Consider the following 19416-nt stretch of genomic DNA (forward strand, 5'->3'; position numbering starts at 1 on the left):
ATGTGCCTGAGGACCCCCGAGGGGTACAACACCAGTCACTCCCCTGAAGCTTCCATTCTTGGAGGCTTGTGGAACCAGGTCCTGGTCTCTTAACCTGCCGGTCTGGGGCCACTTTGGTACCTCCAGCACCTTCTACACTAAAGGGGAGTCTCAATAGGGGGGCAGGACCCCCCTTTTTTATCATCAGTAGGGGGTCCCAGAAGTCCATCCTGAGTGATCAGATAGCAGGTTCTTTAGAATTGGACCTAAAATAGATTTTGGGAAATTTTTCTCCTCTCTAGTCATGTGTAGTAATGTGGCACAAGCTGCAGTGCCGGACCATGACCAGTGGACAGGCGTGGCGCTGTTTTTCTGATTTGTAGTTTACACCTTTTATTCTTTGTACAATGAAATGTTCTGTGACTTTTATCATATGTTTTGTTTCAGTTCTTTCAGTTTTTAGATCTCTACTTTCAGTCAGTGAATAGAAACCTTGTTTATATCTAGTGATTGTGAACCCATACATTGTATTCAGTCTAGACAAACCACAAAGCCTGGACTAGAGACTGATACATTGTAGCAAACCTTCAGTAATGCTGTGTTTATGTCACAGAGGATTTTCTAGACTGGATACAGTTGTATTGGGCCCTGACAAGGGAGATGGGTTTCAGCATTTGTTCCATTCATTGACAGCAACAGAGCCATAAAAAATTCTGCTTTTGTGAGCTTTTTCTGTCTTCTTTCTTAAGGGCGATGTTCACACTGTGTTTTGCCCTTGTAATTTTGTATTCGATATGAAATACATTTTCCTATTCTGACCCTCTCGGCTGGTGGGTTACAGTGTGACCAAAACAAAACACAGAAACATTGGTCATTGTCCTAAATTTCAAAATAGGCTCCAAAAAAACCTGCAGTGTGAATTTGCCCCAATTTTGTATCTTTCTATGGATTTTCTTTCCCATCCTTTAATCCGGCGTCTGATAATCCGGCAATCCAGGCTAATGTGCAGTGTGCATCCTACCTTCCGTATTGTTATTGGATAACCCAGAGCCAGATTTAAGGAATTTCTTTGCTTTTGTGTTAACCCTTTCCTCTCTGCATCAGGTGGCACCTGTATACCCCTCTCTATAGGCACGCTTGCTTCCTCTGTCTGACCTCCGCTGACCCCGGTGAAGGCAGCGCTGTCTCTCTGTGTGTAAGAAGACGTCTTTCTCACTCTCTTGGCTTTTGGCTCCATCTTCAGGATCCCTTGGATCCAGCACGGACAGTGATTGTGGTGCAGTCTCTGCTGGCGGGTGGCGTGGCGGAGGAGAGCGGACACATTCTGCCCGGGGACCGCTTGGTCTTTGTAAATGACAGTTTTATGGACAATGCTTCGCTGGAGGAGGCTGTGCAAATACTAACATCTGTGCCGCCAGGAAGAGTCCGCATTGGCATTTGCAAACCATTGGTGGTAAGAACCCCCTGTACCCCTGACCCAATGCAGGGAACGGTGATCTAATAAATCCCCCTCTAATCTGTCACTTCTACCAATTATCAACAGCATCACCACCCCTGATAATCTGCACCTCGTACTATGATTCCCTCCTAACCCCAAAAATAACAAAAGAACACCCGGCCCAGAAGCCAAACCCAACCAGATGCCAAAATCCACAGAATTTTCTGCAGATTCTTCTTCTTTTCATCCCATTTAAAGGGGAAGATTTCAGCAAATAAAGGATAAAGTTATATAGTTTCTTATCTATTTTCTATATTGGTTCCTTCTGGTTATATAAGATCTCCGCTTGCTGTTATTCAGTAGGAATTTATGGAGAATGCTGGTCCTGGTCATGTGACGGACTGTCACTTAGGCGCTTAGCTTGTTAGGGTGCATACAAAGGTAGTTTAAAGGGAAGCTGTCAACACTGGCTAAAGTTTACATGGTCACACTTGCTATGTATTGTTCCTGGATTTAGACAACAAGCTTATCCATGTGCACTGGAAACATGTCCAAACACTGCTGTGCTCTCTGCAGTCAGGGTCAGGGAGCTAATGGACACCTCGCCCCTTAACCCTGCCCTTAAAGGTCCATGATTGGCTGCATGCATCCAGAAACAGCGCCACACCTGTCCATAGATTGTGTGTGGTATTGCAGTTAAGCTCAGTTCTTTTATCTAGAATAGAGATGGAATATGACCCAACATATAAAAAGTTAAGGAGCTTTATCTGTCATCCTGGACAACCCTAAAACTCCAGGTGATGTGATGGACACACCTGAGCAATATTCATTAGACAGCATCCTATAAGCATTCACATGGTGCACTTGAAAAGGAACCTGTCAGCAGGTTTGACCATGTAGACTACTGCCAATGTTATGTATTGTCCCTGGAGAGATGTGTAATCGGACCTTTTGTGTATGTTGTTAGTAGCAGCAGGACTTTTATATAGCAGGATTTATATTCCAGGATTGTAGCTTCTTCAAGTGCACTGGGGGATGTGTCCTCACACTGCTGTGCTCTTTGCAGCCAGTGTTGGGTATTGTCCTTGGAGAGTTGTGTAATCAGACCTTTGTGCATGTTGTTAGTTGATTTATATTCCAGGATTGTAGCTTCTCTAAGAGCACTTTGGGTGTGATCATGCACTGCTGGTCTTTCTCCACAGCATCCACCAAGTTATGATTCCACATCTCTCCAGGGACAATACATAACATTGGCAGTAGTCTACATGGTCAAACCTGCTGACAGGTTCCTTTTCAAGTGCACCATGTGAATGCTTATAGGATGCTGTCTAATGAATATTGCTCATGTGTGTCCATCCCATAGCTCCACCTTCTGGAATGAACATTGTTGCTGTCACATAATCTTGTGTCACAATTGACATTCATTACCTGGATACAATGTTGCAGTTAATCCCAGAGTTAATGATATTGTGGGACTTGTCACATTGTTACCCTCTTATGAAGGTTCCTGCTAAATGACCGCAAGCAGAGATATTGAAAACCTGATACATAGCAAAGGAAGTATCTTTTATTTGCAGAAACTAGAGCACCCCTTTAATCCAATCTCAAATCCACCCAATGTACCGGTCATGAGAAATCTGAAGAACAATAAATACAAGTATAATATAAACATTTGCCAATATTTCCAAGATCTCTGCTTTGTGTCAGTGAATTGGGACAGTGTAATTTAAATTTCAAGACCTGTGCAGACTTAAAATGGCATTTATGACAAATGAACCAGACCAGCGGCTACCGTACCCCCAGAACAGGGGCGTTATTGGGGGCTCCTATAGAGGTGAAGAGTGAATGTCACCTCTCCATTCTCTGTACCATCCAGAGTATAGACCGTTCTGGAGATTGGTGCGGCATATCTTAGACAACCATTCACTGACAGCAAACAGAGATCTTGTAAATATTACAGAAATTAAACAAAAGTAAATACAATTTTCCTAAACCAACATTACAATTCTGCCCTTCCCCTTTCTGGTCACATACAAACTCTGGCAATTATTGGGTTTTAGGGCTGAAAATTAAAGGGGGTTTTCACTGTTCTATATTGCTTAAATTAATTTTCTTGCACCGCCCTGCAACTTTTACCAGAAGTGCTCAATTGATTTTAAAATTACAGTCTATCCTCTATGTCCTGGCACCTCATAGCAGCGGCTTTCCCCACCCTAGTGCCAGCGCTTATTCCCATTACCGGGGGATAGCAGTGGAAGACCCCTTAAAGCACTAATGCACAATGGTGAAGGGGGTGATACTGGTCACACTACACTAATCTGACTACCAATCTCAGCACATGTTAGAGGATTAACCACTAACCAGAGACTTGTAGGATCGAGCATCAATTAATTGGTTAATCATTGTTAAAATAAATCCTAATTAAAGTCCATAATTAATGGCACGTTCTCCTAATCTAAAGACAAATTTTTGCCCTCTGAAGCTGGTAAAGCTGGGTGATCTCTCCAGCAATGGTTAGAATGGCCGCCATACTGGTGGTCACCCAGCTTTCCCATACACCAGGAAGCAACTTAATATAAACCTTGATATTGGATGGTGGTGAGGCCCAGTCCCAAAATGTGGTGAGTATTTACTTTTCATGGTCTGTAATTCAGAATGATCAGAATATAATACATGAGGATGATGAGGGTTATAATAGATCCATTACTTCATCTCAAACTGGTTATTTCGGATTCCTAATGACCTGTTTCTATGATTTTCTTTGTAGCACGACATGAAGGACGGACACGTGTACATCCCGCTGGTCGGGGAGTCTGAGGACGGCGTGGAGATAGCGGTGGACGAGCCGTCACCTTCAGCGCAGTTCTATCAAGTAATGATCATGTATATTCATATATGTCTGGATATTACAGATATCTGACCCCTAAACATCTATCTCTGACCTTGAGAAAGGCTTATAGAGCGGAACCATCGCCTGTTATAGAATAGAATCTATAGAATCTATCTATCTATCTATCGGTCCCAGATCTATCTCATATCTATCTTTCATTCACTACATGGAGTGCTGCTGAATTCTTTGTATCGATCTAGATATTAGAAATAATGTATTTGTTGTTTTGCTTTTCCCCACTTTTTTTAGGAGAAGTACCAAGTGGAGTCTTTCTTGGATGAGGGGAGAGAGGAGCTGGTGGATGAGCCGTCCCTGGCCCTGCCGCCGGCCTTTACCATCCCGCACGATAATAATCCTGAACATTTACAAGAATCGTGGGAAATGCAAGAAATGGGGGGATTTACAGAAGAGAGAGAGATGCTGGTGGATGAGGAGGAGGAAGACCCCCAACAGGAGGCGTCCCAGCCAGACAGTGATGGGTATAGTCCCCCTCCCTCTGCCCGGGACCCGTCCTCCACCCGGACATGGCTAGAGGATGCTGCAGTACGTATTCGCAGGCGATGCAGGGAGCGGGCAGGACGATGGGATAGGTGTCTGGACTCCCCCGACCCTCCACTCCACCCCCCCCCCCCCATATCCAGCTTCTCCATCACCAGATTAGTTTCAAAAAGTAAAAAAAAAATGACTACAAAGTTATTCATCGATTCCCGAAAATTGCAAGCTTGTAAGTGTTCGGCGAGACGGGCAAATCACCGACTGATTGAATGCAAAAAATTGTTATGGGAGGACGCGGGGCGAATATTTATGAGACACCTGTCATCCGCTAAGTGTAGTTATTGATCACACAGCACGTCTGTCGCACGTCGTATCGACTCGTCTGATTCAGTCATTCACAAGTTACAAGATTCTTCTAGGGGGGCCGAGGAGTCTGGTGTGTGCAGGGCCCAACAGGGAGGACCAGCAGAATATTCCAGTATTATCCCACATGATTTATTACGTTTATTACATGGCATATTCCCATCTGGGCTGTGACATCTGATTTTAATTAGTCTGCTATATAGAAACATTATTTCAATTGGAGGTTATTAAATAAAATGCATCTATGTGAAGATAATTTCTCATAAATGTCCCATTGTTGTCCCTTAGAAACGAGATAGTTGTCCTTGGACACGACCACCGCTGCTGGAGTGATTGTACAGAGAAAGAAATAGTTTTTGCATTTGCCATGTCTGGGAGTTACTGCATGTCCCTCAGCCATCCTATGATAATAAGCACATGTGTGGTCACTGCTGCTAGGGTGAGGGGGTGGTCGTATCCAAGGACAACAATCTTGTATTTAAGGGACAACTTGGCTATATTTATGGGATAATTTGTCATGCAGTGTGCAGCGCTGCGTAATCTGTGTGCGCTATATAAATAAAGAATTATTATTATTATTATATTATCTTCTTATATTATCTTCACACATGTATTTTATTTTGCATCCAATTGACGAAATATTTATAGATGTCAGAATTTAATTAAATGTGATTGCCCAGATTGGAAAACCCCATTAGTTACATTATATATTTATACACATTGTAGCATAATGTGTAACATAATATAATCTACAAACTATACAAAAATGTAATTATTGTTTCAATATAATTGTAATTAACTTGTATCACATGACAATTGTATACTTTAAGCAGTGTAACTAGTCTTTGTGATTACTTAAATATTATGTAACATTATATTACTCACATTAGATTGTTACTCTCTATATACAGGTCCGTTCCATTGTGTTCCTTACTCTTGTCCTCTTGCATATCTTGGTTCCCATTGTCGTTTGCAGCCACTAGGGGGCGATATTTAGGTTTACGTGAAAATGACAGACCTCCAGTTTCTCCTCTTTTTCCCTGCTTTTCTGGAATTAAATGCACCCGGATAAAATCCCAGATATTTCCATTTAAAGACGCAGCACTCTTTATTTTTTTGGCTGATTTGAAGCCATTTCTATGGTGCCATAAGTGGAAATTTAGGTTTAGGATTTTGGCCATATTATAGGGACCTTGAGAGATTATGGGTGAAGGTGATGGGAGAAGCTGCAGATATGGGGGAGGGATTATCGCTCTATCATAACTGTATTTTATACAAGTAATTGGTATACTGGGGGGACAAGGGTTAATGCTACTGTCTCTCTTTACAGTACAGAGACCTGGGAGGCTTCAGTTCCCGACTTGCGACCATTGACCCCCGGAATATGTATGACCCTGATATCCACAGCGCAGAGGACATTAACATTGACTTACAGAAGGACCAAGGTAAGTACCTGACAGAGAACCAAGTCCTTACATCGGAACCGAAAAATCCATTCCTAGCGGACCAGAAAGCTCCTCAGAATAGAGAGTAGGGAGCAGAGATGGGAGGAGCCACCTGCTGCTGCTGCTGTACTTGAGATACATTGTATATAATATACACTCTACGCTGTCTGATCTTTTATACTTTTATGCTGCAGGGGAAAAGATATTCCTGAAAGAGCCGACGGTTATTTTTGATCCTGATGCCATCGTTCTGGAGAAGAGCCACAGAACGGAGAGAGACTCCGGGATTCCGCGCCTTCAGAGTCCCACTTCCATGTATGTGATGTTTATACTGTCTGTGTATCACAGTTTGTCGGCAGGTGTGACCCTACAGGCTGCAAACTTTGTCGAGTATTGTCCCTGGAAAGATGTGTAATCAGACCTTTGTATGTTGTGTCCTCACACTGCTGTGCTCTGTGCTCTCTGCAGCCATTGTTATGTATGGTCCCTGGAGAGATGTGTGATCACACCTATGTGTACGATGTTAGTAGCAGCAGGACTGTGATATATGGATTTATACTCTAGGATTGTAGGCGCTCCAGGTGCACTGGGGTGTGTCCTCACACTGCTGTGCTCTGTGCTCACTGCAGCCATTGTTGGGTGTTGGTCCTTGTAGGGCTGTATAATCTTACCTTTAAGTATGTTGTTATAGATTTATATACCAGGATTGTAGAATATCTATTTCACAGTCCTGCTGTTACTAAGTGCACTCGCTGGGTGTGTGTACTCACACTGCTGTGCTCTTTACGGAACCATTCCACAGCACCTCCCATCAGTGCCGGCTATAGAATCCGAACAGGAGCCTGTGAATACTTTTACTCGAGAGCAGAGGAGAAGAGCTCAGAAGATGAGTGGTTCATTGCAGAGAGCTAAGCACAGCAGTGTGAGGATTCACATTCAGTTCATATGGAGAAACTACAACTACAAAATGTCCTGAAACATAAATGTATCAGTACCTGGGGCAGTAAAATGGATGGGATCTACTGTAATTCTGCATGTAAGTGTAAATTGGGGAGAGATGCTGTGGCTGATATTAGGTTATTTGAGGGCTGGGCTTTAGGTGCCTCACAAGGTAGGTATCATGTATGTCATACTGTGTAGTAACTTGTGGGAATTTGTGTGGATGTTCTCGTTGGATCATTGATAAGGTGCAGCTCTGCAATCTGCTGCAAACGGTAGTAAATGGTCAGTTCCCCTGCAGCGCCCCCAGAGGAGGAATGAAGTATTACACTGTGTCCAGTGTAATGCAGGACGTGTCCTCCGGTAGAGCTGTAGAAACTCTGTAATGACAATGGCAAAGCGATGAGGACAGGATTCCCTGATGGGGAACAATGGGGTAACCCTATAATAGTGGGGAGCCCTTTACATATGACAAAAAACAGCCCTAAAGTTACAGCTATAAAATACGTCCCCGGATTAATCGCCTCATTAGTCACATTAATAAACTCACTAATTTTTTATAACTTTTTTTTTTGTCTATTTTACCGCTTTTGTCCTTTTTCTGATTGAGATTTAGTGTATTTGGCTCTGTTTCTAGTTTGGGATTCGGGGGTTCATACGCGTCGCTCCGCAGAGATGATGGTCCGGGGTCTTCCGGAGGGGGGGGGGGGGACATCACTCACTCAGAGATTGCAGGACTTGATCTATTTGGCTTTTGTAAAGGGGGAGCTCGTAAAAGGTTATTGTGTTTTTGGTTCGCATCATTTCAGGAGACGTATAATTTTTACGAGGATATAATGAGCTCCCGCTACTTCCCGCTCCGTAATGGGATGATGGATCGGGTGCACGGCGGAGATTGTGAAGTCCCATTAACGGCTTTTGCCAATCAACTTTTAGTGTCTCATCTCCTCTGGGGAGGATTTTTATGTCGTTTTTTTTTTTTTTTGCGATATGTTTTAATCAGAAGGGCAGCGCAGGATTTCCAGAGACTCTCGGAGCCGCTCGCTGAACCCCACCGCCGCCATCCGAAGGTTTGACGAATCGTCGCTACTGTAGCAAAGCGTAAAATGAATATATAGCGAGACGCTGACCTCATATACATCATGAAAAGTTCTAATAAACTTTAGTTTTTCAGATTTTCTGCTTGCTGTTAGGGAATGGGAACGCTCCGGTTTATATGCAAAACCTGCAGTACAAACGTTGAGCGGCCTAATGGTCTTCAGAGCTGAGGGTTTGGTACAGTTGTTTCTTTTCTTTTCCGGAACAATCTGGATTGATACTTTTCACTTGAATTTGATACATTTGTTATTGAGACTGGATACAGCTGTAACAGAACTGCAGCTGTAAGAAGTATTGTGTCTGTACTGAGGTTACGTCTCTGTAATCGCAGGTCTTTTCTGTAAGTTGTTAGTAGCAAATGTGAAAAATAAGGTTATGTGCAAAGTGCACTGGGGGGTTATCCTCTCACAGCTGTGCTCTTGGCTCTCTGGATGGAATTGCTCCACATCCCCACTTACTGCTCTGAGTACAATATGTTGAAAATACAGTAGTCACTCAGAGCAGGGCAACAGCGCCTTGCAGGGAGCACAGAGCACAGCAGTGTAAGGACAGGTCCCTGGAATATAAATCTATTGGTAGCAGCACTGTCATCAGGCGCCCCCTAGTGAATGAAGAGGTGATACTCGTGTATCTCTGCATAGGACCAAATGGCTCTATCCATAGAGGGTACTCGGAGGGGGACGGGACCCCTCACAGACAGAACCCTAAAGGTCAGGCATGTATATCCTATACAGTGGACTCTATAATGAGAAAGTTACAAGGTGCAAAGTATGCAAATATTAGAAAACACACAAGAGAAAAGCATTGGGATAAAAAAACATTCGTAGTCTACACTTCCATAAAGAAGGATATTTCAGATTACCAGAGACCCCCAATAGACGGCGCAGCTGAGCCGGCTCCAGAGACCCCTCAGCTATAGAAGAAGGTAAAGCGCAATCAAGATTTTATCTAAATTTGTCTTCTTTTCTTTTTTTTAGTGAACTGCCTGAGCGGGAAGAAGGTGAAGGAGAGGAGACCCCGACATTCAGCCACTGGGGGGCGCCGCGTGTGTAAGTAACCATTGGCCTTTATAGTATTTTTAAGGGATCCACAGGTCACCCTCTTATATGTAGATGACTTGTTGTATCTCGTCTATATGGTCTGCTCTATGAAACGCCATGACCTATGTATCTCTCTACATGGCTGCTACAGTAACATGCATTTATGCCTTTAAGGGAACCTGTCAGCAGGTGTGACCCTACCGACTGCAGCTAGTGTTATGTACTGTCCCTGGAGAGGTGTGTAATATGTGACTGTGAAATGTTGCTTCTCCAAGTGCATTGGGAGTGTTTCCTCACACTGCTGTGCTCTGTACTCTCAGCAGCTAGTGGTATGTATTGTCTCTGGAGAGATGTGCAATCAGACCTTTGTTTGTAACAGCCGACTGTGACATGTGGATTTATATTGGTACTTGGGGTATGTCTTCACACTGCTGTGCTCTGTTCCAGTGTTTGGTATTGTCCCTGGAGAGATGTGTAAATCAGACCTTTCTGTATGTTTTTTTTGTTGCAGCAGGACTGTGAAATAAGGATTTATATTCCAGGATTGTAACTTCTCCAAGTGCACTGGGGATGTGTCCTCACACTGCTGTGCTCTTTGTTATATGCACGGAGTTATTTACAGCTCCTCCTTTCTGCTTGAGTACTTGCACTTGGAGACGTTACAATCCTGGAATATAAATCCATATATCACAGTCCTGCAGCTACTAACAATATACGCAGCGGTCTGATTACACATCTCTCCAGGGACAATACATAGCATGGCTGCAGTCTGTATGGTCACACCTGCTGACAGGTTCCCCTTTCCTGACTTTGTCCTGTGCTGTGATCTCCAGAGTTGAGATTTGGAGAGAGCCTCAGGTTTCCCTGGGGATCAGTATCGTTGGAGGACAAACCATAATAAAACGCCTGAAGAACGGGGAGGAGCTGAAGGGAATCTTCATCAAGCAGGTCCTGGAGGATAGTCCTGCGGGGAAGACCCAGGCCTTGAAGACCGGAGATAAGATCCTAGAAGTAAGTGGGGGAGACACGGATCCTTCCCATGTCCCAAGGGTCCTGGTGGCTCAGATTTGGGGACCTCTTAGCTGGGGTCCTCTCACTCTTGTATATGCCCATAGAGTGATCCACATGTGCCGCCATATGGTCATAATGTAACGGATGCTCCTCATTTGCAGGTATCGGGTGTAGATCTGAGGAACGCGACTCATGAAGAAGCTGTAGAGGCCATAAAAAATGGGGGGAACCCCGTGGTCTTTGTCATTCAGAGCTTATCAGCCGCCCCACGGGTGAGTCATTGTCACGTGTCATGAGAGTTATACATGATTAGTATAACAGATCTATGCGCTGCAGTACCAGACACATCCTGTGGACCAGGGTGGCGCTGTTTCTGGCTGATAGCACAGGATTGGATAATCATAAAAACTAATACATTAAATTACAAAATACTTGTAAATGTCTCACTGCTTTGAGTTCACAGCTCCTATGCAGAACAATGTGTTCTTTCACTCCAGGGGTCCGAAGGGGTGAAATATTCCAACATAATATGAAACTACATATGATGTGACCTAGGAGATGCATCAGTCTGCATCTGAGCTGTGCACATGAAACGGGAGAATTATCGCGATTGTTTCCAAAGATGCTTTAATTTTTATTCTAGATACTTTAAGTTATAAATACATAGTTGCAAATGTCCAGTCCAGTCACATGTCCTGTGTCTGACATCTTATGTTATCTACTGCAGCTGCTCTCCGTTATGAAGTCAACAAACAAGGGGGGAACAGAGTCCAGACCACAGGTAACAAATACTGAGCCTCCAACAGGGGTTACATTGTACTTCTATTGTATGTACACAGTGAGTCCACCACCAGCACAATGGTGAGTGCAGCTCTGGAGTATAACACAGGATGTAACTCAGGATCAGTACAGGATAAGTAATGTCATGTATGTACACAGTGGGGGAGATTTATCAAGCAGTCTGAAAGTCAGAATATTTCCAATTGCCCATGGCAACCAATCACAGCTCCCCTTTAAAATATTCATGAGCACTGGTGAAATGAAAGCTGAGCTGTGATTGGTTGCCATGGGCAATTGGAAATATTCTGACTTTCAGACTGCTTGATAAATCTGCCCCAGTGAGTCCACCACCAGCACAATGGTGAGTGCAGCTCTGGAGTATAACACAGGATGTAACTCGGGATCAGTACAGGATAAGTAATGTTATGTATGTACACAGTGACTGCACCAGCAGCAGAATAGTGAGTGCAGCTCTGGAGTATAATACAGGATGTAACTCAGGATCAGTACAGGATAAGTAATGTCATGTATGTACAGTGACTGCACCAGCAGCAGAATAGTGAGTGCAGCTCTGGAGTATAATACAGGATGTAACTCAGGATCAGTACAGGATAAGTAATGTCATGTATGTACACAGTGACTGCCGCAGCAGCAGAATAGTGAGTGCAGCTCTGGGGTATAATACAGGATGTAACTCAGGATCAGTACAGGATAAGTAATGTCATGTATGTACACAGTGACTGCACCAGCAGCAGAATAGTGAGTGCAGCTCTGGGGTATAATACAGGATGTAACTCAGGATCAGTACAGGATAAGTAATGTCATGTATGTACACAGTGACTGCACCAGCAGCAGAATAGTGGGTGCAGCTCTGGGGTATAATACAGGATGTAACTCAGGATCAGTACAGGATAAGTAATGTCATGTATGTACACAGTGACTGCACCAGCAGCAGAATAGTGGGTGCAGCTCTGGGGTATAATACAGGATGTAACTCAGGATCAGTACAGGATAAGTAATGTCATGTATGTACACAGTGACTGCACCAGCAGCAGAATAGTGGGTGCAGCTCTGGGGTATAATACAGGATGTAACTCAGGATCAGTACAGGATAAGTAATGTCATGTATGTACACAGTGACTGCACCAGCAGCAGAATAGTGAGTGCAGCTCTGGGGTATAATACAGGATGTAACTCAGGATCAGTACAGGATAAGTAATGTCATGTATGTACACAGTGACTGCACCAGCAGCAGAATAGTGAGTGCAGCTCTGGGGTATAATACAGGATGTAACTCAGGATCAGTACAGGATAAGTAATGTCATGTATGTACACAGTGACTGCACCAGCAGCAGAATAGTGGGTGCAGCTCTGGTGTATCTCGTCAGCTCGTTATCTCTGTCTGTTGCTGTGAGAGGCTGTGTGCTGCTGCTGCTCCTGAGCTCCAGGGAAAACCACCTCCACCTGGGGCCTGCTCTCTCCTCTCCCAGGGAGGGAGTGGGTTTTCAGGCATGAGCCAGGGCAGCAAGTCCCAGGCTCCTGCTTCCCGGTCTAGGCCGGCGGGAGGCAGGGGTAGCCAGGAACCGGCCAGCGCTGCGGAAGCCTTGGGGGTGAGAAGATCTGCAAGGAACAGCAGCAATGCTGCTCCAAGTACCCCCAGGCCAGCTAAGGCTTCAAAAAGCAGCAAGACCTCAGGAAAGCTGGATACCTCAGGAAAGCTGGATACCTCGGGAAAGCTGGATACCTCGGGAAAGCTGGGTACTTCGGAAAAGCTGGATACCGCAGGAAAGCTGAGTGCTCAGAGAGGTGAGGCTGACCTCAGTGAAGAGGGCTGGGGAATGCTGAGGACCCGGGAGTCTATTTCCAGCTATGCCTCCCGGGCTCTGGGCCACCTCTCTGAGTACGAAGAAGCCAGCAAGACGGTGAGGAGACTGCGGGAGGAGCTCAGGTGCGCCCATGCCAGGGCAAGCTCTGCCCCAAAGAGGAAGAAGGAGCAGATTCTGGCAGAGATATCCAGGCTCCAGACTGACATCCAGGCCTTGGAGGAGAGGAAGGCTTACCTGCTGGAGAGGAGCGGGCCGTTTAAAGAAAAGATCCTTAATGATGAGAGATTCCGGGAGATGGAGGAGGAAAAGCAGAGGCGGCTGATGGGGCTTCAGCCTGAGAGTCAGATGGAGGAGGAAAGTTCGGTACCGTGCAGTGGGCCCCCTGCAGGACAAGCGGCTATGTCATCTGGCTGCGGTTCTGCCGGCCCGGGTGAGGATAGTGACAGCCACCAGGGAGGGGCGCTGATGGAGGAGATCCGACGGCTCGAGTCCCCTGTGCACCTCCAGGACTTTACTTTTGGAGACGATCTGCCGGAGGATGCACCGGGGGGCAGCAAACCACGAAAGAAGAAGACCAAATCCGTGGAAGTGGTGAGTCTAGTCTACAGCCCCCTCCCCGTAAAACCCGAGTCGGCCGCAGGGTCAGCTCACTGTGCGAGCCCCGTTACCCAGCCCAGCACAGGTCCTGCAGTGGACTCAGTGCCAGGGAGCGGGGAGATTACAGGTGTGACATCTGATGTGGCGATGGGCTCCGTCTCTGTTTGTGGTAACAGTGGGGGAGCAGGGGAGGCATCGGCCGCGAGGCCGGACAGTAAGGGCGGCTCGGCAGTGGCGATACCATCGAAATCCAGTGTTGTGGTGCGTCCCCCAGTGGGAGGGGGGGATAGCCCGGCACTGGTGGCAGCTTCCGGTGCCTCGGCGCCTCTTCATGCTGTTGCCGCTGATCACTTGGTTATGGAGCGGCGGCAGCGTGGAGGGGTCGCTGAGGCTGAGGGCTCCGGACCTCCCAAACCTAAAGTCCTATTTTGTGTTGGTGTTGGAGACAGTCTGCAGAGGAGTGCTGAGGAAGGTGGGGATCAGCGGTGCCACATACCAGCCAAAGATCAGCGGCGACTCCTACCTTCCTCTAAGAAAAGTAAAATAACATCTGCTACCGATGATGTGGAGGGCACAAGTGTGACACAAGTTGGGGTCCCCTCTGGGCGATGCGCTGTGGGGGGACCCCCGTCCCTTGTGCCTGAAGATGCGGAGGTGGTCTTGTCTGCTAATGTTGTTGCTGGTCCAGCCAGTGTGAGTGGAGTCAGTAATGTTGTGGTGGATAATGTGAATGGTGTGAGTGGTGGAGAATCTTTTCCAGCTTTGGGGGTGAGTGATGGAGTGACTGGTGGTGTGAGTGGCACGGCTGAGTGTAACATGCAGGTGGGTAGTGTTAATGTGGTGGGTGCAGGGGTTGGTCCGGTTGCTCCCCCAGTGGCGGCCCCTATTAAGAGCTATGCCAGTGTCGCTGCTGGGGGACGTAGGGTTCCATCATCCTCGTCTCTGGGCTCTGGGGACGGCTTTTTGCAACGGCGCCTCCTGCAGGCCTTACAGAAGGGAGAAAGGACGATCAATGTAGCGGGGCAGGAGGTTGATTTGTCGTTTTGGATAGAGAGGCACGGCCTGTCTGCCTTCCGAGAGCAAAGAGGCAGGGAGACATCATGGTCGCTCCCGACAACCGGGCCGGGTGCTAACCGTAGGAATGTGGTCCGTCTTCGGTGGCGTGGCAGTGATGTGTGTCCCCCTCGGGCACGGGTAGTTGAGCTGCTGCTGAAGATGGACTTCAAGGCGGCTGACATCTTTGCTTTGATCCATCCCTATGGTACATCTGAGTTTGATGTCAGCTTTGTTCGGCCGGAGGGGCTTGAGCTCTTCTGGTCCAACTATGAGCTAAGATACAACGAGCCCGAGTGGCGGGACTTTGCTGTGCAAGCAGTGTCCCGCCAGAGCGAACTCAAGAAAGTGACCGTTCTTACCCGTAACGAATCACTATCTTGCTTTGACATCATGACCTGGATGAATCGTTATGGAGAGGTACTGGGAGTACCCGAGAAAAATCGTGACGAGTATGGTATCTGGTCAGGGGCCTGGACCTTCATGGTGAAGTTGAGGCGTTCAGGTAACTCAGTCGCCCACATCCCTTCATCAGCCTTCCTGGGGAGGGATCGGATCCTGATCTTCTACCGGGGGCAGCCTAAGCTGTGTCACAGGTGCGGTGACCCCACACATTTCAGCGCAAACTGCACCGTGCAGAAGTGTGCGTTGTGTGGGGGTGTCGGCCATCTCGCTGCATCCTGTACAGGGCAGATTAGGTGTAACCTGTGTGGTGATCTCGGTCACCCGTACAGTCGTTGTCCTCTTTCCTTCGCTAATGCGGGCTCAGCCTCAGCGGATGAAAGCCATGAGGCTGAATCTGCTGGGGAGGGGACTAGCAGAGGTGGAGGAATGGAGGGGCCAGGGAAGAAAGACAGGAAAAAGACGCCTGCCCAGCTAAGGCGTCTAGAGAAGCGTCAACAGGAGAGAGAGCGGGGGGAGTCTCGGGCTGCTGGGACAACCTCTGGCGCTATCCTGGAGACCACACCTGTCGCTGAGGCCCCAGGGGATGATGTACTGGATGAGGAGGTCAGGAGGATCGAGAGAGAGGAAGGTGCCACGTCCTCAGACTCCTCCCATTATGAGAGTATGGACGAGGATAATAGGGCGTGGCTAGAGGAAAAGCGTAAGCGTGGCGCCAAAAAGAAGAAAAAGGGCAAAAAGAAGGGAGGTGTAAGATCTTCTCCCTCCCTGACTAAGGTACCCAAGGAAGGTGCAACCGACCCCCCGCTGGTCGAACTTTCAAATCGATTCCTGGCCCTGGATGGAGCGCCTCCTGCCGATGGAGGGGCTGAGGGTGAAGGGCCAGAGGTGGCGGAGCCTGCAGGAGGTGCCGAGTCTCCCCCTGGGGAGTCAGGGTCCTCAGGAGGGGAGACTGGCCCAGAGTCTGGAGACGAGGATGAGGGGGCAGGTCCTGGATCTGCCCCTGAAGCATCAGAGGTGCGGGAGATGGACACCACAATATGTCTAAAAAGGGGGTGTTCATTTCCCGAGGGTGGTGGTAAGATGGGTAAAAAGAAAGCCGTCTAACTCAATCACTCATGATGGCGGCACCCACTCCGTTGACGCTGGCGTCCATTAATGTCGCCAGCATTAAGTCTGATGCGGCTAGATTTGCGGCCTTTGATTTTCTCGGCCGTGTTGAAGCCGACATTTTATTTTTGCAGGAGACCAGGCTGCCAGATTTGGCGGCCGTGTTTAAAGCTAAGAGGGAATGGAGACACGGGCCTTCCTATTGGTCTCTTGCGGCCGAGCCGTATAGCGGAGTGGCGGTACTTTTTACCGCACCGGTAGAATGCCGACGAGTTATTGAGTTAGAAATGGGGAGGTGCCTGATCCTGGATGTCCTCATGAAGGGACAAGAACTTCGTCTAATTAACATCTATGGTCCCCAGTCCAAGTGGGACAGGAAGTGTCTCTTTATGAGGATCAAGCCCTACCTTTTTACAAGTCGGCAGGTGGTCTTTGGAGGGGACTTCAATGCTGTCACGAGGTCCCAGGATAGGGGAGGTTCCAGAGACAAGCTGACTTATGATAGCGTCGCTCTTAATAGCATAGCTAGTGAGGCTCGCCTGGTGGATGTCCACATCCGGCACACCCCAGGCCACGCGGGGTTCACCTATTATAGGGGTAGCTGCAGGTCTAGAATAGACAGGTTTTATTTAAAGGAGGAAGCCATCTCTTCAGCAGTGTCCGTTGTTCAGGTGGAGTTCTCCGACCACTGTTTAATTTTGTTTTCTCTGAATGTTACAGAGACCCCCCGGATGGGAAGAGGCTACTGGAAGCTCAATTCGTCTCTCCTGGAAGAAGCAGAGATAAGACAATCCTTTGAGGACTTTCTTCAGAGCCAGGTACCATTGCTGGGCCTTTGTAGCAGTAAGTCAGAGTGGTGGGAGATGCTCAAGAAAAGGGTGGCGAGATTCTTCCGCCAGCTCTCGAGCCTCAGGAGCCTGGACAGGTACCGCCTGTATCAGGGCCTGAGGAGGAAACTCGAGCATCTCGTCTCGACTGGAGGTAGTCGTGAGGACATCTCCAGAGTGAAATCCTTGCTGAAGAGGTGTCAGTACGATAGACACGCATCTTTGGTTTTTGAGAGGGATTACGGGAAATACCGCTCGCCCGACCCTTACAGAAACTGCAAGATGTCAGTGAATGGTAAAGTTGTCACGGGACTGGTTGACAGTACGGGATCCCTGAAAAGGTCCAGATCAGGGATTCTGGAGGTCGTCAGATCCTTCTACTCGCACCTCTTGGGCAGGAAGGATCTAGATCGGGATGTGATGTCGGGTTTCCTGGCTGAAACTGTCCCTGAGCCAGGAGTAGACCCCTCTCTTGATGTTTTGACAGAGATGATCAGGGAAGAGGAAGTCAGCCTGGCGATTGAAGGGCTCGCCCTCAAGAAATCGCCAGGTCCGGATGGCTTAACATCTGAGTTTTATAAGACCTTTAAGGACGCCTTGGTTCCTCTCTTGACTGAGGTATTCAATGAGTGTCTTTCCTCGGGCGCTCTGCCGAAGTCAATGAGGAGGTCTGCCCTGATCATCCTGTCAAAGGGTAAGGACCGATCTCGTATTGAGAACTGGCGTCCCATAGCGCTTCTCAATACGGACAGAAAGGTTTTGGCAAAGGTGCTGTTTAATCGGCTGGTGCAGTTTGCGCCCCGGTTCCTTTCGGGGACCCAGCACTGCTCTGTTCCAGGCCGCAGTACATTTAGTGCTGTGCTTTGTGTTCGGGAGGCAGTGGAGCAGGGCAGGGCTGGTAACTGGAAGGGGTACTTGCTGTCCTTGGATCAGGCAAAAGCGTTTGATCGGGTTAACCACGAGTACCTCTGGTCTGTCCTTCTGAGGTATGGCCTGCCTGGGGAGTTTGTCAATTGGCTGAAAGTTTTGTACGCAGGGGCAGAGAGTTTCCCGCTTGTGAACGGTTGGATTGGCCGCTCTTTTGAGGTCGGGTCTGGTGTTCGCCAGGGTTGTCCTCTGAGCCCACTTTTATACGTGTTCGCGATTGACCCATTCCTTAGGAGGGTTGATCGTGGGCCGTTGGTGGGAGTCGGGATGGATCGGGCAGCACCGGAAGCCACTCTAAGGGTGGTAGCGTATGCTGATGATGTCACCGTTTTCGTGTCCTCGGGAGGGGAGGCGCAATGGGTGATGTCAGAGGTTGACCGCTACTCAGAGGTTTCTGGGTCCAAGATCAACCGGGATAAGTGTGAGAGTCTCTGGCTGGGAGAGGGGGATCCAGGCTTTGATCTTCCGGACACTCTTCCAGGGCCCCAGGACTCCGCCAAAGTTCTCGGCATCGAATTCGGCCAGGGGGATTACCCCATGCAAAACTGGGACGGCAGGCTTAAGATCGCCGCTCAGAAGGTGGACCAGTGGAAGGGTTGGTCTTTGACCCTCAGAGAAAGGGTTAATCTGATCAAAACTTACCTGCTCCCATTGCTGATTTACCTGGGCAGTGTGTGCATGTTGCCAGAACCCCTCTGGACTCGGGTGTACAGTCTGTTCTTCCAGCTGTTATGGGGGAATAGGCTGAACCTAATCAAGAGGGAGGTTACTTACCGCACGAGGAGACAAGGAGGGTTGTGTATGGTCAACCCTGTGGTGTTCCTAGTGAATACCTTTCTTAAGATCAATGTAGCAAACCTCTGGAAAGAGAGGGCTCCTCCGTGGGTATACTCCTGCAGGGGATGGTTTCGGCCTTTCTTCCAGGAATGGAAGACAGGAGGGCAAGTGAAGGATCTCCGTACACCGCATGGGCATCTTCCGGCTTACGCTACCCCGGTTCTGAAGGTGATTCGCCGGTGGGGTCTGGGAATGTGGGAGATCAGGACCATGTCGAGGAAACTCCTTGACAAAAGGGTTCTGTTGACCCATTTCCAGAAGCCTCTGGCCCTCAGGGATTGCCGAAGTCGGGATCTGAGGGTGGGTTTGAGTTTATTGAATTCCATCAGGATCCCCTTGAAGTTTTGGGACTTGACTTG

The 19416-nt window shown here is 47.8% G+C and overlaps 1 protein-coding gene across 4 annotated transcripts in view; it reads left to right on the forward strand.

Annotated features, from left to right (window-relative positions):
• The window catches only part of PATJ (PATJ crumbs cell polarity complex component), a 148483-nt gene that overhangs the window by 54309 nt on the left and 74758 nt on the right, over nucleotides 1-19416 (forward strand). For 3 of the 4 annotated variants that reach the window (XM_072126932.1, XM_072126933.1, XM_072126934.1), the window contains exons 19-27: nucleotides 1223-1432; nucleotides 4185-4289; nucleotides 4557-4850; nucleotides 6496-6610; nucleotides 6805-6925; nucleotides 9625-9696; nucleotides 10521-10698; nucleotides 10860-10970; nucleotides 11426-11479. In XM_072126932.1, coding sequence (XP_071983033.1) covers nucleotides 1223-1432; nucleotides 4185-4289; nucleotides 4557-4850; nucleotides 6496-6610; nucleotides 6805-6925; nucleotides 9625-9696; nucleotides 10521-10698; nucleotides 10860-10970; nucleotides 11426-11479 — 1260 coding nt within the window. The remainder of the gene's footprint in view (nucleotides 1-1222; nucleotides 1433-4184; nucleotides 4290-4556; nucleotides 4851-6495; nucleotides 6611-6804; nucleotides 6926-9624; nucleotides 9697-10520; nucleotides 10699-10859; nucleotides 10971-11425; nucleotides 11480-19416) is intronic. The other variant, XM_072126935.1, reaches the window with a different exon arrangement.

This window comes from Engystomops pustulosus, chromosome 10 (genome assembly GCF_040894005.1).
Source record: "Engystomops pustulosus chromosome 10, aEngPut4.maternal, whole genome shotgun sequence".
Lineage (NCBI taxonomy): Eukaryota > Metazoa > Chordata > Amphibia > Anura > Leptodactylidae > Engystomops > Engystomops pustulosus.